The 22,992-nt window shown below is 43.8% G+C and overlaps 1 protein-coding gene across 4 annotated transcripts in view; it reads right to left on the bottom strand.

Moving 5' to 3' along the window:
• Window positions 1-2,978: 2,978 nt before the first annotated feature.
• tpst1 (tyrosylprotein sulfotransferase 1) overlaps window positions 2,979-22,992 on the bottom strand; it is a 43,619-nt gene continuing 23,605 nt past the window's right edge. The window contains exons 3-6 of one of the 4 annotated variants that reach the window (XM_070829885.1): window positions 18,280-18,478; window positions 5,578-5,628; window positions 4,927-4,994; window positions 2,979-3,450 (exon numbers count right to left, since the gene is read on the bottom strand). In XM_070829885.1, the coding sequence (XP_070685986.1) occupies window positions 4,959-4,994; window positions 5,578-5,628; window positions 18,280-18,478 (286 nt within the window). In that variant the 3' untranslated portion in view covers window positions 2,979-3,450; window positions 4,927-4,958. Of the gene's footprint in view, window positions 3,456-4,926; window positions 4,995-5,577; window positions 5,629-18,279; window positions 18,479-22,992 lie in introns of all 4 variants that reach the window. The other 3 variants (XM_070829884.1, XM_070829887.1, XM_070829886.1) reach the window with 3 other exon arrangements.

The following is a 22,992-nucleotide window of genomic DNA, read 5'->3' on the forward strand; positions in this document are numbered from 1 at the left end:
GCACTTTCTGAGAGGGTGTCCTTCATGGCGCCTGTGAAGGCCTCGCTGGTGTTGGTGGGGGCCGGAGGTGCCACAAGAGGCCAAACTGTTGAGAGAAGAATTGCAGCCAACTTTCCTGAACATGTTCCTCAGTGGTCTCAGCATGTTTAATCCTCGTTCCAGGAGACACAGCAGCAGCAGCAGAGCACAACAGTAGAGACAAAAGCACACAGGCCGCCCTCCTCACTTAACGTTAAACTTCTCTGGTTTGTAGTTCCAGGATTGTAGTTCGGGGCCGTAGCCCCCACAGGGGGCGCTGAGCTCTCTGGGAATATTCCTGGGAATTGGGGCATTAAATGACCAGGGGAGTCTTCTGATAACACGTTTGGTTTTGAAGATGGATTCTGATATTTTTTCAGAATAAAATCTTGCTGTTTTTAGATTTATATTAAATTCCAACAGCTTATGGTGGGAGACACAAATTTACATCTTTTAGAATTAATTTAAAAGTTAAAGGCATTAATATAAAGGGAGCATTCATGATTGTGTTATGATAGAAGTTCTTTTCGTGACTGGTCAAAATTTTCCACAATGGGTTGAGTAGCCCTGGTGGGTGGTGGGGGGGGCGAAAGCTGGCGATGGTCCCGTTTCAGTCAGCTTCTCTAAAAGATGTTGAGCTGAGACTGTCGGACACATTTCACAAGATAAAATGTCCAGTTGATGGAGTTTTACAGATTTGTGGTTTAAAGAACCAACAAGGGAGAGAAACAGATTTGAAACTATCTGTGGTTCCTACTGAAGATCAAATGCACACTTTCATTTAAAGAAAAGCACTAAAACAAGCATATGTCACTGTAGTTCTCACACAAACAAGAGTAAAGAGGGCACTTGTTGAGGACTGATTTCAGAGATGGATTAATATACATTTGCTGTTGGGCTTTGTAGTTGTAACAGCAGTGAGTTTGCCTTGTTGCTCTGATTGAAGTTGGAGGAGACAAAGTCTGCTTCATTCACATAATGTAACAAACAAATTGAATAATTGTAAAAATGACAATAGTCTTTGGACAACAGTGGATGGCAGAAAGGAGTGAGATATATCAGGTCTGTCTACACGTCCCTTCATTAAGGGAAACACTGAGTATCAGCAGCCTCGTCCTTTAAATGATGCTCATGTTTCCCACTGGAGCTGGAGTCCGACATGCTGCTCACTGATCGGAGGGCCCATGGAGACCGTCAGGAAAGGTGGCTGCAATCATCTGTGTGGAAGCAGATTCTCCTCCTGCCTGAAGTCCGGCCTCTGAAAATCAGACAGTGTGGGGTTGGGGGTTGGTCTAAATACTGGTCATGTGGTCCCAGGTTTTAAAGAGGAGAAGCAGCTTCTAATGCCAAACGTTCTCTAGTGTTCGACGAGTCAGTATTCGGTTGGTTTAGGCGGCGTAGTGACAGCACAGAGTCCATTCACGTTTGTATCTGAAGGGAAGTGGGGGCATTTTGATACTGTTTCCCGTCCCCCTCGTCAGTGTGACCCTTTATCTCCACCCCCCCCCCCAACACGGCTGCATACGATTGGTCATCCAGCATGGACCTGCACCTGTGATTCAAGTGCCAAGAGTCTTCCCCAATCCTGAAGTGTACTGTAGTCATCCGGCTCTCTGATTCGCTAGCTCGATCCCAGGAATGGGCGCTGGTGTGGATGTACCTCGCTACGGCCCCTCCCCCTCCCTGCTGCCAAAGTGATGGAGGAGGAACCCAGGGCCCATAGCAGAGCTTTTTCTTCCAATCACGACATTGTGTACCAAAGCCTTGAAACAGCCCCCTCTGTGGCATGATGACAATGTGCAATTTCATACTGCATCTTGAAGACTGACTGTTTACTATGTGTGTAGAATATTTTTAAAAATGGTGATCTTGGATTCTTTAACTACTGTGCAATTTCTGTCGTTTGAGAAAATCCATCAAAGTCTATATTGCTGTAAATACAAACCCGAAAGCCCAATATTTCTATGAAGACAGTCAGAACATATATAACTTATTTTGAGATCTATTTTTTATGTTGGTTTTAGCAGCACTAGTCGGAGGCGTGTACTGTGCGGAGAAGCAGAATGTGTGCAGACTATGTTACACGGTGACTGTTAAGTGTTCTTTCTCAATGTTGTGCACTGACTTCAAGATTTCAAATTTCTATTTATCTAGAGAGCCAATGATTGCATTGCTGAATATGTATTGGTAAGGATGTATCATTTGCCTTGAATGTAATGTATTATTAAATAAGAGGTTGTTCATTAGTGGGCTGCTCTCGTTCCTTTTAACCGTCAAAGCTACAGAGCACGAGATGTTCTCGGACTTTAAATACCGTCTGCTTCTCTTTTGTTCAGACTGTGTTTAAGCTGCTATAAACAGTGGACCAGACAAAACACATGATGTGACCCTCTAATATTCACATATGACACACAGGGGGGGCCTGTCTGCAGAGCACCGACACCTCAGACACTTATCTGAGTACAGAGGGTGCATTTTTGGTCACACCTTTCAAAATAAAGTACTGATGCAGTGTGATTAAAACGAGTGCAGCGGAAACAGAGCTGAGACTCTTAAAGGGGTCGCAGAAGTTGGTCACAGATTTTGGTGTTTACACCTGGTTTAACTGTCAGAGGTCCCTATTTTGACTTCTTTGGTAAATAATAGCGGTGTGGAATAGTAGTTAACGTTGTTACACCACCATTTTCTAGCATCCCATGTGATAATAATTCGTACATGAGGAGCACAAACTGGGCCGAGTGAACTCATTCTGCTAGAAGAGCTTCACAGCAGACACCAGGACAGCGCTAGCATGCTGCTGAGCTCCAGGTTTCATCTGTTGCTTCAATCACAGTTTGATTTAACACAACTTTATTTGGGAATATTCACCACAGTGTCAAGTAAAAAACTAAATCCTGGATTGCACCTGATTGGTGTCATTGATGCGTCTGTGAAAAGGGAAGAAACAGACCGACGACAGGTTTATAAAAAGCATTGTTTATCACGGTTGATACTTCAAACTGATCAGTACCCATGACATTGCACAATACAAAGGCATGAAAAAAATGTAACATTAAAATAGGTATTGCATCTTCCAAAAGCTAATTTTCCATTCATAAATACTTCTTGCGATTTCAGTTCACTGCAGTTTCTTACAACAGAATCACAGATTTTTTTTCTAAATAGGCAGAAATCATTTCTAAAAATCGATGAGCGTGATGTGACACGAAAAATAACAATCAGCAGACATTCTGTGAATGTGAGAAGTATTAGTATTACTTTTTTGTACAGTACAACATCGAAGGCCAAGAGTTCTCCAGAGAAGAGGAGTGGCAGCAGCACGCGGGAGGGGGGGGCTGCTGAAAGACTGTCCTGTGTCATGTGACCTCGGAAAGGCGCCCGGGCCCCAACACAGATGGCGATATGGGTGACATGATTTTCTGCTCCACTGTCCTGTTCTGAGACATGAGAACGTGTCGTTAGCCAGTGTCACTTGGCCAGTGTACGCTAAACATGAGGCTAGCAGTCATAAATACTTGAACTAGTCCTTTAATCCAACAATCAATGCTGTGTTTGCATATGGTCTGGCTCCAGCCTCTGAAATGTGAGGATTTGCTGCTTCTCTGTTTTATGTGCCCCCCTGAGCTCTGGGGGCTTCTCATCAGTCTGTGACATCATTAGATATTCATTTATTAATGACAAAATAATCAACACATTGATCAATAAAGGAGGTAACAGGTGCAGCAGTGCTATGTGAGCTCTGATCTTCTCAGTAAGGGATGTAAATGAGGGTCAGGGTTGGCTGTACATATTATTATTATTACTACACGGCTTCGCTCTACAGAAATCAGTCCTTTGGCATAAAATGTTGATTTTATTGATTAAAAATTAATTTTATTACTTCAGCTATCAGAACTGCGTCCACAGCAACGGTCTGCTAAACAGAAGTCACTGACTGCAGGATGCCATAACTGAAGGCCGTGTAATGAAGTTAGTCCCAGATGAGAGTAAATCATGAAAATCAGGGCAGCAGTTTTCCTGTAATCTTCCCCACAGACAGACAGACAGACGGCACAGACAATGTGACCCCCTTCACAGGGTCGGTGATAAGTCACAGTTAATTAGCACGAATGGCACAGTATCATGTCGAGCAGTGTCTGTGTAACATCGTCTGTCCACCAGAGGGCCCGACAGGTCCACTTCTACACTGTCAGATGGTAGAACATGATGTTTTTAGGAGCCAAGCTCTTGGCAGTAGCCTGTCGGTAATAAATGGTGCTTCTGTGGATGCTGCACCAGGTTCCTGCTTCCTAATCAGAAACACATGAGAACAACTGAGTGGGAGAAGGAGGTCGTGTTTCAACATCATCAGCGGTGTGCCACACCCAAACAAGAAGCACATCTCAAATCCCCGAGTAGAGGAGGACAAAATGCTCTCAGGTCTCTGACATGAGGAGAGAAAAACAACACAAGTGTTCTGGAGTGGATGACTGCTGCCACTGATTTTATTCACGTGATCACTTTATATAAGAAACGTGGACATTTTAACACTCATCTGTGTATGAAGTCGTAGCAACAGTTAAGACACCTGCTGTGAGAATCAAACAGCAGAATAATGTAATGCTTCTATTCAGTATTTTACTGTAACACTGTACTGCTGTACCTGAATACCTCTTCTAAAGGTAAGACTGCCACATTGTGACAGAGGTGAAAGTCCTGTATTTGAAAGTGTTATCATCAAAAGGAAAAGTAATCAGTGTAGACTAACGTGTTACTGTGTCACTTGACAGAAGCAGCACTGTTGTAGTTGGTCGATCTAAATTCAAACAATTGCGTTCACTGTTTCTTCATCAGAACATTCCCAAGCTCATGGTGTGTTGACCTGCTAACTACAGCTCTCAGGTGAATGGGAGCGTAGTGCAGCCGTACCTGTGGGCTGTGTGACGGCCCTCCCTCTGCTCCTAACTGGGGTTGGGTCTCTCTGCAGACTTCTGGATCTGTATGGAGGAACAAGGGACAGAGAGGAGACGGGCACAGGTTACAGGAAGGACACACCACAAGATGCGACCTGAGCCGGTGAGAAGCCGCCTGACTTTAACAGATCTATGTCCTGTCCCTTTTATCCAATGGAGAGAGAGAATGGTGGTGCTGATGGAGAGACTTATAAGCAAATCAAAGGCAGGCACACTGTTCTGGAGCGTGTTTCCAAAACATGAAGAAGATGGACGCAGACGTGTCTAACTACCAGAGGAGGGCAGGAGTGCTCTTCAGCCAACCTCAAACTAGTAAATCAACAGACAGCAAGACAATACAAAGAGACTAAGAAAACAAAATAACCACTAGAGACCGAAAACATGAAGACAATCATGAAGCTGAGACCAGAAGACAACAAAAGGCTGCGTTATATGGTGAGGAACTCAAGTCAAAAACAAGCGATAAGTAACTGTGAGCAGATGGAAGTCTGGAGTGAGAGCTTCCACTCAGCTGCAGATGGTTTAACGCAAATCAGACACTAAAACAGAGGCTGAATTTGGAAACAAAAAAGAGAAAGCTCAGCAACAGGCAGAGATGTTACTGTACCTGTGATTGTTCTTTTAGGAAATCTGGCAGCTGAAATTCACCTTTAAAGACCTGGAGAAACAGAGGACCAGCTTTAGAGGTTTACAGCTCCACAAAGTCACTGAATCTGCATGAGTTCATCAGCTGGGTCGCCGGGGTGAGGAGGCACTGCATCAGCAGGTGGATAGAAATGGGATTAACGCATCATTCCACATGGACAGACCGGCGGGATTCTCACTGCTGAAGTCCCAGCTCAGCTGACACATGACGGCCACCTCAGTGGGGGTCAGTGGGCGCCATGCAAAATAAAACTTGGGGGTCGCTGGACACATGCCCACAATTTCATGCTCTGTTCCTGGGGGGGTGGGGGGTGGGGCAGACATTGGACCAGCCTGAGAGGTGAAGAGGGAAATGGATGGATGGACTGGGGGGGAGTGGGCAGGCAGAATGCTGACAGAGCGTAAAAATAAGGGTCAGAGAGAGGGGGAGTGTGGGTCAATATCCTATAGGACATGCCCGGGAGTCCACTGTGTACACAGCCTGTGTGTGTGTGTGTGTGTGTGTGTGTGTGTGTGTCTAACTCTGGCCCTCCCTCTCTCGCTGCCTCAGCCACACCCCCACACATTCTCATGTTCTTTTTTTTTTTACTGACATGCATCTGATTTCCACAGAAATGTTCGACATCAACACAGGAAGTCGCCTCCTCCTCTCAGTCAGATGAAAACATCGCTGTAGCATGAGGTGGATCAAAAAGAACATGGAGGAGGGGGGGGGTGGACTGTGAGTGGCAGTGGGGTGACGGAGGCAGGCTGGACATCAGGGGACACGCAGCAGCAGCAGCAGGACTGTGTGTGGTTACTACAGTCCGTGGGGGGGCAGCAGTGAGACACACACAGCTCTTCCCATCTGACACAGGATTGGTTTCCCTTTCATATGAGTGCAATATGTAGAGTAGTAAAGTGCTGAGGTTCACGGAGGTGAAAGGCACACACCGAGTCGACCACACGGATGTTTTCTGTCACACTTTACTTCTCTCGATCGGATGTTAATCTTGAAATGTTTTCTAGCTTGAGGAAACCAGATCTTCAGGTGTTCATAGAGCAGATGCAAACAGAAGATGTTCAGATAAAAAGATAGTTGGGTTCAGGAAAAGAAGCATGTGTAGCTTTGCATGCAGTGTGTCAGGTTTAGTTATGCGGTTTCTCGCTGCTTTTCCACTGCTGCTACTGCTTTGACTTCCCCTCTGTGTCACCACCGACATCAAACACCACCACAGGCAGAGAGAGGCTTCAGAGAAGAGAAGAACACCTTCACCTACGCTGTGGAAGCATCTCACATTAGAGTAACTACCAGTGTTAACTACAAACATTTACATCATTTACATTTTGCAGAATTCAAAGTCATTGCTGCCGCTGCTTCAGAGTTTTTTGAAGTGTCATGAAGTCTTAATTACTCTGTGGATCGGTCCACTCTGCTGAGCTCAAACCGTCTTTCTCCCTTCTGAGGATGAACAACAGTTTACATAAACATCCAGTCAGATATTAATATTCATTCACTAATTATTATCAAAAAGAATAATATGTGCTGAAACAATGTCCCAGCTAACGATAGGTAATGTTAATGCTAACAAACTTAGTAAGTCATAACACGGGTGAGGTCTTCTATGAAGGCACCAATGTGGTCATGGGAGACCAGCTGGAGCCGTGGATGAGGAGGACTCAGCAGACGGAATAAAATGTGTTTTCACTGATCAGTCACAGAAATGATAATCCATAATAACTCATCCATAGCTGCAGCCCTTCATCAGATAATCAGTGAAACCCTTTGTTATGTGCCGGTGGGTCAAAAGTCCTGTGCCCCCCCTCTAGAGCTCCAGCAATTAAATCTTCCCCAAAACCCAGAACTCATTCCTTAACCCCCCTGCGTGCCTTCATGCATGCTGGCACGTCTGCCTGAAGTCGACACAGGGCCAGATACCGAACATAACACAACACCGGAGACAGAGAGGCGAGTGCATGTTTCTGATTTCCTCCTGGGTGCCATTTTGCAGCTTTCCTCAGCGTACAGAGGCTCCGGGCCAGACAGCTCCGAGCCCGTCCAAGCCTCCTGCTCACACACAGAAAGAGGAGCGCGGAAAGGAGAAGCGGAGCAGAAAACCTCGTGGTCGTGCACGAGGGCACGCGCTCGGGGGAATACATCCACACAGAGACGAGGGCAGCCTCCGGGAAAGGCCCCACTTCATGTCTGCATGGTGGGATCACTGCAGTAACATGAAGCCAGTCTGCTCCTGTCCAGCAGACTCTGACCTCAGGGGCTAATAACCTCTGAAGGATCTGTTAAAATGCTCATGAAAGGAGGAATATTCATAAGAAGATTTACTTCTATTGAGTCAGATAAAACCAGTTGGAATCCAGCTCAGCACGATCAAAGGGGGCTCTGACTGCCAAAACAGGCCTCAGTCCCCAATCAGCTGCCTGCTGTCATCCTCCCAGAGTCACACGCAGAAGAGGGGCCTCTGTTAGAGCAGCACAGCGCTCTTCATCACACTTTCCTCTAAACCCTGTGTGTGCTTCTGATTACCACTACAGTACAGGAAGTCAGCACGCCTGCTCCTTTTTAATTACATCAAACTCACATTTGTTATATGAGTTTGTGTTTTTAATTTCATTCTGTTTACTGCACTTTATTGCTTCATTTTAATCCTTAAAAAGACCTAAAAACTTTAGGCAGTAACAGCAGACGATAAACCAGCTGTAACCACTTGAACAAAAGGATCAAATGTTCTCTAGACAGCTCAGCAGGTGAGGAGAAACTCTGAAACCGTGCCACAGCAGTCCTCCATGGAGCCCAGTCGGGGAGGGACCAGCACCGTCGGGTCAGCCAAGGGGCCTGCTGGTACAAGCAGCAGGTCGGTCCAGTGTGGCGGCGCCAAACCGGACCCTGCGGCGGTTCAGCCCCGGTCCCTGGGGGTTAAGCACGGTAACAGCCCAGTGCGTTTGAAAAGCTGCCAGTGTCGAGCCACCATCAGCAGGGGAGAGTGTTTGAGCTACCTCCACCCACTCTGGGTGGAAACCTTGCAGGGATATTGTTACCTCAAACAAAATGCTTCTATCTGAAGTGCACACTGAAACTCTTCAGGGGACTGGGCGTGTCTGCACACTCTGCCCCCTGGAAGCTGAGGCTGATCAGTCTGGTCACACAAAGTCACTATATTGAACCATTTTCAAACATCAGGGTGCAGATTTCTTTGAGAGAGGAAAAACTTCAGGTGATTTTTGTTTCCTGTTCTCCTTGATGCAGATTTTCACCAGAACAAGCTAAACTCAAACCATTTACATCCTACGACTGAGCTAACAAGGCATCGAAAACAGCAGGGTACTGACCGTCAGCACTGAATGTGACGTCAGTCATTTTGGAAAAGTTCTTGCACGGCTGTTTGCTTTCAAACAACAAGTCGATTTTGAGAGAGACAAACAAGTGGAAAAGTAATCCAAGCGCTTTAGGAGTGTCCTGGATGAAACTCCAAACTGGGTTACAGGCCCATCAGGCTCCACTGAACAGCTCGTGACTTTTCCACAAAGAGAGAGAGAGAGAGCTCCTTCTGCTAAAAGACAAACAGGTTTTCTACAAAAACATGATATTCTTTCATCAAAGTATTATTGTGGCATGTACCAAAGCTTTTGGCACTAGCACTGAACACCAGCTAGCCTTAATCAGGTATTGATGACTGGACGGACAATAGAGGGATTTTGGGGAACTAAAGGCAGCCAGCAACACACAGCACCATCATTTACTATTTGCTCTTTTCATCCTTAAAGGCTGAGTATTCTTAAATCATGTCTGGTCATCTACATCCCACTGCTTCACCAAAAACACCTTGCCAGCCCTAAAACTTCCATCAGATTCCTGATGCCGTTAGATGATCCAAAATAAACCAAAAGGCACTTTGTTTTGCGTTTGTTTTCTGATTGTTTGAAAAGGTAATGGAAAGTTTGGTAAAGTATTTTAAGACATGAGATATGTGGACATCACTGTGATTTTCCACTCTTACACGGAGCAGATTTGGCAAACACAAACTCAGTTCAACTCTTGATCTGAGCTAAAGCAGAAAGACGCAACGATCGATAAACACTTCATGTCAGGTCCTCATTAATAAATCTCTCTCTTCTTTCCATGCTCGTCCAGCCGATGCTTTCACGAATATCAGTCTCTGTTTGACGTCTACGAGCTGAAGAGCACCACAATGGCCGAACACTGCCGATGGCCCCAGATCAATATGATATGATTAGCCTGCACATCATTAACTGTCCTCGCATCAATACGAAGGAAAAGGTCCAGCCACAGACCCGAAGCTCGACACGGCAGACGAGGAGCTCTGCAGACGTTCGTTTCTCATCTCTCCACTAACTCATCTTATTATTGTTACTGTGGAGGAACTGAGAACTTATTGATCCCAATATCCATTTCTCACCAGGGATCAGAACAACTGCAAAGCCACTTAAAAGCTATTGATTGCGGCTTTGAGAGCCAGGCCCCGTCGAGCCTCATTTACAGCACGCTGGAACAACCTCCAGTGAGCAGCAGCCAGACGTGAAGCCAGGACAGGGACGTGCTGCCTGGACAGGTGTCGCCATTTTAACAAAGTCATCAGTGGAGCTCTCAACACAGCCACACATACCTGGGTTCAGCTCAGGTTACATGCTTTTAGCCCTTTCTGAGCTCCGAGTCTGGGATTCTGTGAGCTCTAAAGGTGAGTCCGGTACCTTAAGACTCGACTCTGCTGAGAAATTTGAGACATGAACCCAACCCAGGCTTAGGGATGGGTCGAAGAGTCATTAAATTGTCAAAAATCGAATAGTTGATCTATCTATCTATTTATCGTCTTTTTAAAAAATATATCTTCCTTCATATTTACCAGCGCCTGGTAGCGCGCCCATCAGGAGCAGTAGCCAGGTCTCTAAAGATAGGTAAAGATGTGCATACAGTCTCTGATTTTTCGTTGGTTAGGCGGCCCGAGTCCCAACCAACAGTATTTTTGCTTGAAATGCACATCCCTACCCAAGACCACACACTTTGTTGCTTGATATCAGAAAAAAATCACAATTAGACATTTGACTGTTGCTTTATCCAACAAAATGGTCCAGACCGCTGGCTTTGTCGAGTCAGGTACAAGAACTCCTTGACAACAGATTGTTATCGATAACCTTCAAATAGCACAGGCATTAAAGCAAAATGGAACAAACCCAGGCCACAAACCTATTTTGTGACGAGGTCCAGGCCTCTTGTCTACCTTTGCATGTCTTTGAACGGATCCCTGGAGCCTTTCTGGGTTAAATCGATAGAAACACAGAGGTTTCGCAGAGATATGCATCGACTGTGTTAACTGCTTTGACCACAGGGCAGACACTGCTTTAGAGGGATTACCTTTAGGACAGGCCTTCACTCACAGGAAGAAATAACAACAAAGCACCACAGAGATAAGGCTGCTCTCTGCAGGTCAAGCTTCCTCAATCTTCCACATAGCTCCGTCTCCACGATACAAACAAACACGGTTCAATGGCTGCTTCCAAACTCTTTCTCTGCTGTGCAGGAGGAGCCAGGCTACATACTCTGTGGTGAAATCAGGGCCGAAGAAGAGATGAGACAGAGGGTAAATATTTGGATGGGGCTGGGTGAAAATTCAAGACAGCAGAGAGCATTTCCACATGTGGCTTCATCACACAGTGGTTTAGTTCAGGGCTACTTGCCAGATGTCTTACGCAATGCAGATTTTTACCATGCTGCATATACTGGAGAGGGGCCTCCAAAAGAATCCTCTTCCTCCACAATACCATGACCTTGAGTAATTTAGATAAAGATTTAAAATCCCATAAATTCAACTCTTTTTTTTGGCTCTTGATCCGTAGTCAAACAAATGAAGTGGAAGGACCCCGTTCTAACCGGGAGGAGGGGAAAGTGGGTTACACTGGTATACTGGTAAACCTGTAGTTTGTTAAGAAAACATTGTCATCTCTTTTTTCTTTTTCTTTTTTTACAGCTGAGTCTGATAGAGTAATGTAATATTTCTTGGAAACTCATCCAGGGACACTGACCGGAAAAAACAGCCTTATGTCCAAACTCGTGTTTCAACATTCAACAGTGACCAGCCTGCGTATCTCACACACACAGAGACATGATAATGGGTCTGGGTGTCAACTGAACTTTGGTCAAACCATACTGCAGTTGGCACAAACACCAAAGCAAACTTTACTTTGGGAGTGAGACTATGCAACATTAAAAAGAGGAGTAGTACACACAGTACACAGTACACAGTACACGCTGTGGTTTTGCTGCTACACTCGGACTAACTTGCTACCTAATGTTAAAGCTCTAGATGTACTGGTGTGTACCACACTCAAACTTAATGTCTCTTCTCTGCTTGTCTTACTGCCCCACTATGTTTCAGCCTTCACCATCATCCTGTAGGAGCTCTGATGTTGTTTCAGGGACATGATTGGAAAATATCAGGACTTCACAGCTCCAAATGAATGCTAATGTTGCTCCACATCTGCTGGATGTGTAAATAGACAACTGTTTGTTAACATATTCACCATAATAACTTTATAACATGACAATATATCGATGTTGTGTTTTCAGCAAGTGGGGAAAAACTCAACTGAAGCAGCTTTCAACCTGGAAATATCTGAATAAATGGTTATGTGCCTATTATTTAATATGAATGAGGTTTGGTGCTATGGCCTAGAGGTAAATGATCCTGTAACGTTCAATAAAACAGCAGACATTTACTGATGGCGCTGAGTTAAACCAGATTACAGATTCTGGGAATGCGGTCCTTCGGCAGTCTAACGTGTATAAGCAAACTGACCACAGGGTCCTGTGAGAAACCTTTTGTTCACTCCGGCCTGGCTGGAAGGAGATCCTCCTCAGTATGCAGGAACTCCAGCCCAGGAGGGAGGGGAGGCGAGGCAAGCAAACAACAATATTACCCCTGCAGCTGGGTTTGATGCAGGGGAATCACTCTAATCACCTGCAGATGTTCACGGCATAAATCTGAGCAAATGAGCTTCAGCACTCACAAGTTGTCATCAGGACACGTCCGTGTATTGTGAGCAGAGTGTGAACAGTTTCAGACAGCAGAGGAGGAACCAGCCCCCACAGACATGGATATTTACTGCATCCAAATGATGTCAACACATCTATAGACACATGTGAGAAGCATTAACAAGCACAACATGCTGATCACACGGATGCAGCAGCATGAGGGTCTGATAGCTGACCAGGCCGCTGACATATGGAGCAGAATGGAGACTCGGCTTAAAAGTAACAGTCCGGCATTTTGGGAAATGAGTCTCTTTGTGCTCATATTACAATGAGACATTGTGGTTTTAGGAGCGGTTGACTTTAAAGTCATTGATCAAAAGCAGCTGTCGACAACGACTGAAGGCAGTTTCCACAATGTCCTGATAACAGATGCATAAAGCTTTATATAGGTCAACTACTAACTCTCATACACAAACACAAATATGCACACGCATCCATCTGTGTTGCTGTGTGCCCGCCTGGTTCACCGTCTAGTCCAAATGATCGATTTCACTCGGTCTTAATCACCACACGTGTTCTTTCTGAACATTGGTTCATGTGGGGAAATAGCTTCCACAGCGTTTCTGCATCTGTCCTGGTCATTACTCTTCTGTAAACACGACCCAGGTGACTCTTACGTGTATTTGTGATAAGCATGCTAGCATGTTATTGTATGACAGCTTTGGAGTTGCAAGAAAAAGTTATGATGACAGTGGGGGCTTTGACTAAGAAGGCAAACATCTTATAATGTATGAACAGTAACCTCAGCCCCATCGGCCATTATAAAAACAATCTACTGCCATTATAAAGCGTAAATCTTGTGAGGAGCATGAGGTATTCTGCACCTCTGCCACCTTGTCTGTAGTTTCCACCTCTGTTTGTGGTCAGACACATTTTTCCGCTGAACACCCGTCACATCTTACACTCCAAATGTTTTCCGTTTGAGTCACAGCGGTCCTGACAACATGACGAATTGCACCCAATTCATTATTTCTTTGCGTCCTCATTCCCCCTCCGTGGTTCTCCTAAAACAAATGGAAAAGAAATCCAAAAGCTTCAGAAAACCATATTGGCCAACACTCCCAACAGGCCCAGCAAACACTATCGGAATGGCTCTCAACTTTTCCACAAGGAGAAAAGCAGAGCACAAAACCCACTGAGTAACATCCATTGTGAAAGCATCGCTTTGAGGACATCAAACACACATTACCCACATTAGTAGAAAACTTCAGACACACACACACACACCAGAAATCAGGAACCAAATAAAAACGCCTGTTCCTATTTATACTGTCATGCAGATGAGGCTCTTTTACACAGTGAGCTGTGCTCTGCTACAACCCCCCTCCCCTCACAGTTAACAGCCTGCCTTGGATATTTAGGTTTCACTGAGTGAGCACATTCTAGCCTTTGGGTTTTGACCAGACAGACACTTATAAAAGAAATACATGGTTCAACAATAAGGCTTAAAAAAGGAGGCTAAAGACCTGAAATAAAATCTCACAGCGCACAATTTATATCATGACTGCATGAAATTAATCTGCCTGTAATGAAGTTACGCGCGTCTCATGAAACTCGCAGTGAGATGCTGAATAAATGAGTCCTGCTGTTGCGTTTAATTCTCACTTCAGACCCAAACCCCTCCCAGAAAAGTGAGCAGAAAGAGCCTGTTAAGAACAAACTGACTTTGGGTGTGTGCTGCCATATAGATATTTGACCTGTCTGAACAGACCTCAGTCGTTACTATGAACTCTGGGGGCTCAGGGAAGCGGTGGTGGTTCTGTACCACATTTACCCAAGTTAAAGTGAAAACCAACCATCGTTTTAAAAAACTGTGTTTGGCAGATCACTCTGGTTCACGCTCCAACAACTGCTTTGTTGACTTATATATCGATTAAACATGACAATTAACTCAAGTCTTTTTTGTTATTTAATAACTGCTAATAAATAAATCAGTTCATACAAGGGAAAGTAAAAGGTGACTTCGGGCAAGTAGATTTCTGACCCGCTGACCCCATGTTCACAGCAGACTGACAAACGGTCAGCAAGGTTTACAACTGTCTGTTGTATCAAAGAGGAGTTAATTAAGCATTTTACACTATGTGGCCAAAAGTATGTGGACATCAAAACATCATATCAAGATGTCTGAGAACCACAGGCTTAGTCTGCTTCTAACACAGCCTCCCCTCCTCTGTTTTCAAGTTTTCCACCAGATGTTGAACCTGGCTGCTGAGATGTGGTCCCATTCAGCCCACTGGGACCATCAGTGAGATCCAACACTGATGTTGGGCGATCCTGGCTCGCTGTCCAGTTCATCCCAAAGGTGCTAGGTGAGGTGAGGTCAGGGCTCTGTGCAGGCCCGTCCGGTTCTTCCTCATCAAACTGAGAAAACCAGTTCCTTATGGATCTATGGACAGGAGCTGGACCAATAAATCTCCCAGACTGATATGTCTACTGATATTAGCTTCTCAAGTATACACTGCTATTAGCATACATGTTGTGCTCTGTCTGCACTGAGTACTGACTTTGCCACATATTTTAGTCTCAATTCTTCAAACACCCAAACTTCAGGGACTGTTAATCCATTTTTTTTTTGTTTACATAATGTGTCCTTGTGAAACAGTGTTAGCATGGCTAAAAACTCTGACAACAACATACCTGCTGATAACAGCATGGCTCCAGGGAAGGAAATGTTGGCTGGTCCTCCACTTTAACTCTGGCTGAAATATCTCAACATCTATTGGATAGATAACCATGAAGCTTTGTACAGACACTAACAGTTCCCAGAGAGTGAATCAATGATCCCTCGACTTTTCATCTGGCACTATCAGCAGGTCAAAGTTTTCAGTCATCAACTTATCTCAACAGCTGCAGGATGGATCAGCACAAAACTGTGTACAGATACTCGGGGCTGTAAGATGATGCACTGCAATGACTATTCGCTGTGAACAATAATAATTAGAATAATATGCACTATGACTAAACGGACAAGATGTGTCAGGAAAATACCCAAATACCTGGAAAGAGTTCTGGGCTCTGTGCTTGGGAGCAACAAATCAGCCAGAAATGTTTGGACAGCAGTCCAACGGGGAGCAGAGGTCAAACTTAGAAAACATGGCAACAGTCAGACAGACATTCCTCGGCCTGTATCACCACTAAACTGCTAATACAACCCTAAAAGAAGCATTTCGCCATTTTCAACCTTGTTTTTATATCAACAATACCCATAATACCTTAGTGCTTCAGTCTACCGGCAGTGAACAGCTAAACATTTACCGTCAAATCATCACAGTAGGGAACTTAAGACTAATGGAAACTGCAGACGCTCTTGTCCTACATTCCTAGCTAATCCTTCAGGGATGGTGTGCACTGTGAAGTCATCTTCTTCCCTGTGGTCTTGATGGTTTACAGTAATTTATCCATGTCTCCAAATTAGTGCCATCATGACCTACTGATGCTAGCACCTCTTTTATCGCTCAATTCGACACCTTGAGAAATTGGGCGATTAAGCACCAGGAGGACCTTGAAAACTCGCCTCCACAGACCTTGAAAGCTAAAAATAAAACAGTGAATCGTGCCCCTACCTCAGACACACACTATGCAACCCAGAGAGGAGCTGCACAGCATGTCACCTAATAGCCCAGCTTGTGGAGAAGGATTTAATAAAACATATTCTGCTCCAAAAATAGCAGATGCCTTCCTAAGACGTGAGAAGGGTTTGACGTCTGGCAAGGACAAGAAGATCCTGCTCGTGCACTCTCACGTTTATGTAATGTTAAGAGTGGGTCGGCCATTATAATATAATGGTGGTGCTTTAACACACTGAAAATGACACTGAAATCCAGAGGCACGTGTATGGGAAAAATGAGAAAAGTCACTTTGGACAAAAGCGTCTGCTTAATGGTTGTCGTGTAAAGTGTCAAATGTGTGGAAGATTTCAATCTTCACTGTGCTAGTAACATTAAAAAATGCAACGTGCTGATGCTACCCAGGACGTCCCGTGCACAAGACCTTGAGAGAGGACTCGCAAGGGGCAAATTAAGAAAGGCGAGGTCAGCATGTATGAGATATCCTGAATTGTAATCCCTAGTAAGGACGCATCTGCCTGACTTTTTCAGTCCCTGTTTCCAATACCTGGGCTTTGGCTAACTGCTGATACAGAGTACCCATCGATCTCAGTATTAAAAAGTGAGATTGTTCTTCTATGTGGAAGGAAACACCAGGCTCCACTTACACACTTTGCTTTTCTAACATATAAATATAGATTTACTGACTAGTTATTCAATGTTTGAATAACAAATAATCATGTAAGAGCAACTTGGTAGAAATCTTTTAAATGTAGCAGCAGATCACCAGACTGACTTCTGACTTTCATCTTGTTGGTTGTTGTTTGTGGAAATATGGCAGCTTGTATTCTGGCTCTGACAGCGGCGTCAGGAGCTCTCCTCCACCTTTGCGCCCTGTCTGGCTCTGGCCGTATAAGAAGGTGTTTTGGTGATACCAGTATTGCCATCAGTGCATCAGTAATCCCTAACATGAGTCAGGTCTCCAAAAACACTTGATCCTACATTAGACATAATCTGACTTCATTACCTGCCCTCCCAGCCTGTCACAGTCTTTCAACCTCCACAGCTCCAGTCTGTACCAGACTTTCTGTGATAAGTTTACAGCCTCCACACCCAGGTGGAGAAAGCCCTGATGACGTCACTATGAGGGTTTATCAGGGTTAGCCACATAAGGCTTTATGCAGGAGTTTCCAGATACTGAGCAGTACTCCTCATGACAGGTGCCTCTTAAGAGTAGAGTGTTTTTGATGAGGCATTGCTTCTATGGGATGTTATTAATTACAAAGTCAGAAAAACACCAAGTTGCAGATCAACACCACAGGCTGTAGTTACAGCTGTGCTGTTACTGGAAGCGCTTTGCAAGTGCATCTCTTTGTTGTCAGTGTGGTAACGTGTCGATCCCACAGTCATAAGAGCCACCAGTCTGTTTCACTGCTGATGAAACCATGTTCATGAGAGCACAGTGGTTAGAACTGACTGAATAACACGCTATACTTTGGTCAACGAGTGCATGTCATTTGTAGTGAAGGCGCTAAAACACTTTAAACACTTTAAAAGGAGTAATTTGGCATATTCTTGTTTGCTTTTATTTGTTAGATGAGAGGATCTATACCATCGTCATATCTGCTGTCTAAGGCTTCAGCCAGAAGCCAGTTAGCTTAGCTTAGATACTAGAAATTGGGGTAAAGAGCTAGCCAGGCTTTGTCCAAAGGTAACAACACTGCCACCTCTCAAGTCCCCTCAATCAACAGATCCTGTTAGCGTTGTTTAATCTGTACAAAAAATGATCTGTTAAAGAAGTGATCTGTTACAAACTTCTGGACGTAGTGTGATAATTACCACACAAACATGAGAATGGTATCAATCGTTCGCATCAAACTCCAGTAAGACAACAAATATGTGTATTTCCCAAGATGTCTAAATGTCCCTTTAAATGTCCCTTTACAAAACCAAGACTTCCATCAGGATAGATGATTTAAGGCTCTAGTGGTAGGTGTCTTAGAGTCCTTTGAGGCTGACTGAGAACAAAGTAATGAGCACAGGAAAACTCTTTGGTCATGCTCTGGTCCGCACTCACCCTTCTGGTGTTGTCCAGGACTTTGGGGTCAGGTCGGCCATAGTTGGGAGGGTTGGCATGGGGGTCGTAGCCCAGTCTGGACAGCATGGGGGCAATGACGGCCATGTCCCTCACCACATCAGCCGGGATCTTCCCCACCCACTTGGACAAGGCCTCCACGTTGACGGGCTTGATGACCTGGTCTGTGGACCTCTCCACCCTAACAACACAACAAAACATGCCTGTTAGCTTTGCTATGAAGCAGAGAAGCTGTTGTGTTACAGGATGTACTTTTAACACCACATTACTGACGGTTCCCTTTGAGCTCTGTACTTACAACCAAGTGAAACACATTTTTAACACGCATTTAACACATGACATTGGCCTTTCTAATCAGTGTAGTCACATCGTTGGCATTGTTAGCCTGTCTCCAGTTGGCCCAGTTGCCAACAGACCAGCCCATCACTCAGTTCTGTTTACTGTCTGCATCTAACTGGCTGTAATTGGATCATGAGACACTATTAAAGATGGCTTCCTGGTCTCCCTCTCTCAGCAGGTCCCCGTTAAATATGCTGAACAAATGACCTCTCGCTGTATCAGTTCATTACTCTGTCAACATGCGTCACATTTCATAAGATTTACCGTCCACGCTCAGCCTCGGTGCTCCGTCTCAAACTCCACATTTGGACTGAACAGAGAAGTCATTCACTTTATGATTTATTCACACAGACTATGTCAAAGGGAAATGCTGCTAAGAAAGCTGCAGGTCATCAGCTTTTCAGCCAAAGCTGCAGAATCAAAGTGACTTTCCACCGACAACAACAAGAACAACGCTTCACAGCAAAGAATTCAGGCTTTTTGGTAGATTAATAATCATTTTAAAGTGAACATTAAACAAACGAGAGCATTTGGAGCTGCTGGCCAACGTCTGTATTTTTCTGGATGAGTGAAGTTTACCATCACTGACCAGCAGGAGGGATGTAATGTAGATCAAATAAGCAACATAATGAACCAAAGGGCACACTGATAGCGTCCTATTAGGAGATTCATTTACTACAGTGAGCCTTTGCAACTGACAAGCATCAGCTGAAACACATTTGAAGGCATCTCTGTCCTCATTTTATTTGACCTCATAATTAGTTCCTCTCCCTTAGTTCATATTCTATGTATGAAGAGAAAGTTTCCTGGATTAATGCCAAAATAATTTGTCAAATTACTGTATCCGTAATAAAACTGTAACCAATAATTACTGTCCTTGAGGATTAACTTGCTCAGTTTACGATCATAGAAGGGTAGGGAAAACAGGAAAGTTTTATTGCAGATTAGATTTTGTTGATCCACTAATTGTTCCACAAACATCCACTCAAAAACCAGTAAAGTGACTTTGTAAAGTATTCAGAGCATTTTTCCACACTCAGATTTATTTGGAGCCTGGAATAAACAAGGCAGAAATGAATTTAGGCACAAAGGAAGTGTGTACAAGCGTGTGACACCACTGAAAGTGGCACAGCGGCCTCCATTACTGTGAACTGGAACACATTTGGTAAAAGGGTCACTGGGGCTTTTATTTATCCTGGTGATCTATCTGGGATTCCTACCCTCTATAATCAGTGTAAAGTCAGCTGGACAGCTCGCTCTTTTTCTCTTATGCCAATGATGTGACAGCGGCATCTCTTAGTTTTCAGCCAGACTGCACAGGCGCCAGAACAAACTGTGTGCCAAAGACAAAGACTGAATATTCTGAGTTATGATAGAGAAGTATTACAATAAAATGTGATATTCACACAGAATTTCAAGTGGTGTGTGAGGAATATTTAACTCTTGCTGACATAAAAGCCTGTTCTGGTGTTCTGAAGCCAAATAGCCACAGATCTTGATCCCCCTGGCTGTTTTTTTCAGGTCGCTCTCTCTCCCCCCACACGTCTATTTACCGCCTGCAGTCCAGCCTCTCCATCCCTATGTTTGCTGCCCGACTCTGTACCTCAATATGGCAATTCACTTTCCTCTAATCCATTTACTTTGCAATCGAATCTTTACACTGTGTGAGTATAGTCTCCTGCATGATTAATAGAGTGAGCTGGTTTTGTCATCTCAGGAGGGTGGTGCAGATGGTTTCTGAGAGACGGACTGTGATCCAGATATCCACTCTGAACCAAATTGGGTGGGGAATCACTTTAGGTAACTCCATCATGACCCAAGAGGCTGTTAAGTGTTGACGTGGAACATAAACTGATAAAGACAGAGACTGAGTGTAGCGATCGCAGTTCAGCTTCACCATCACGTTAGATGCAGGAAATCCTATTGACAAAAGAACACACAGAGGCTCTGCTCCACACACACACACACACACACACAAACACACACACACACACACACACACACAGACACCTGACAAGAGAAGACACGAACGAGCCATGGTGGTTTGAAAATGACTCATTTCCTAATCAGTAATGTCAAAGCACAAATCTCACCAGGCTTTGAATAACAGATAGTCCTATAAAGTAAAATGTACACCATACATAAACACCTGAGCTCAAACAACATCACAAACTGGCCCAACTGTGACGTAATCACAGAAGTCAGTCTTAGCCGAAAGGAAATACAATCTTTCAACGCTGAAAAATCATCTCAGCTACCCATTTAACAGAGCTGTTTAATTCAGAGCTGAAATGATAAATCCATTTACTTTGCAGTTGAATCGTTGCACTGTACGAGTATAGTCTCCTGCAGGATTAATAGATTAGTCACTTTGGTCATATTCAAGGAAAAATATCAAACTTTCTCTAGTTCCAGCTTTTTTTCTGCTCATCTTTGTTAGAAATGTTTGTAATGTGAAGATTTGTGACTATTGGTCAGACAGAAAAAAATTATTTGCATACGTCACCTTGACTCTGGGAAATCTGGATGAAGTATGAAGTAATGAAGTAATAGACAGATTGAGAAAATAATCTCATTAAGCAGATTAACTAGTAGTGAAAATAACACTGAGTTGCAGCCATAATTCAGTTCCCTGTGGTATTTAGTCTGGAAGACTCAAGTTTTGTAATTATACATATATACTTCTCCCCCAATTTCTAATACATAAGCATATGAGGGGTCAATAAATTAATAAGCCAATCCATGGTGGCAATAAATTAGATTTACAAACACCAAACTACATGTATTTCACATTCACAGGGCCTTAAACATGCCAAATCACTGCATGTAATGCATGCAGTAAGCAAAGACTTTAACCAGACTTTTTGTTTTGAAGTGCCTGCCAATGGCCTACGTATTCTCATTTGCTGGACTCGACAGAGGAGGGATACTGTGAGGATGAAGGATGACAGTCAACTAAGGATGTGTGAAGCAGGAGGAGACAGACACCATTATCACGGCTGCAATAAACCACTTATTTATCTGTTGTTGCACTCTTCTAGATCAATGTTTAATGCACCAAACATTACCGAAAACAAAGTCTTCAGGGGGCAAAGGCACTTCTTTATGCTAAGCATGTCTAAGGGCTGTTTGCATACACTGCAGGGAAGATTAAACGTTAACAATCCCTCCTCATGCCTTTGTGTTGGTAAGACTCAGAGAAGCAGCAGCAAACCAGAGAAGTTTAGACCAAGAACAATCACAAATGTGTCTCGTTTCTACATGAAAAGAATCAGATAAAATGAAAAAGCTGCTTGTTGTTTGTGTCTTCAAAGGTTCTTTTTTTAAACCAGTCCGTTGGAGAAAAGGCAAAACAATTCATCTATTTCTATAGAAGAAATGACACTTTAAAGGCGCCCCACAGAGTTTCACACCAGTAGCATCACTACAACTCAAAAACTCCACATAGGACCTTTAAATAAGGCATTGCATTAGTGAAATACTGCACTCAATATCTAAAGAGATGATATATAACCTATTTAATTTAATCAGCTACAAAGTACACTACTTGTGACTGCATCTTGCACATTTGCAAAACTATCACTGTCACAAATCTATATATATTTAATGTATACAACACGCACACAGACCAGACAAGGTGAAAACATACCAGCTGACACTGTCACAGCTGATAAAAATAGATTTAAAGACGAAAACAGAAGAAAAGCCCTGAATTCGGGGGGGCTCAATGCAGACCTTTTCATCTTGATAACCTAAAAAATAGATGTAATATGTTTAGAAGTGTTTAACTGGAAAGTTATGACAACAGCTCAACTGTTAGTTCGACTACCCACCAGCTGTCAGTCAGTAACAAGATAGTCCGGCTCGCAGGATGTGGTATACTGGTGTAAAGCCATTAGGGGACTACTTCTGAGCTCTGCGCACTGTGGCACAAGTTTTACTGATAAAAAGACAAACAGAAGTTGGTAATGTTATAAACTGATATCACAGAAGCTGCTGTGAAATGGAACGGATCGTCAGTGACGCCTGCTGCCTGTGACACTGGGCTTTTCCAACGTGCCCTCACAAGTTGTTGTTGTTGTCCGTTCACATTCAGATTCAAAGATTCAAAGCGTTTATTATCATGTGTACAGTGCAGAAACGGGTTTCCCTGTACAATGAAAATCTTACTTTGCCATCCACACTGATGCCAAAGAGTAAAAAAGAAGAGGATAAAAAATAAAATATAAATATAAACTACTATTGCTAACATATAAATATATTTACAAAATGCGCAGCTTAACATGAAGTAAAGTAAACATCACATGAGCTTCTATGTTCTCGGTTTTAATAACGTTCTGCAGAGCAACAGACAGA

The sequence above is a fragment of the Pempheris klunzingeri genome, chromosome 4 (genome assembly GCF_042242105.1).
Source record: "Pempheris klunzingeri isolate RE-2024b chromosome 4, fPemKlu1.hap1, whole genome shotgun sequence".
NCBI classification, from domain to species: Eukaryota; Metazoa; Chordata; class Actinopteri; order Acropomatiformes; family Pempheridae; genus Pempheris; species Pempheris klunzingeri.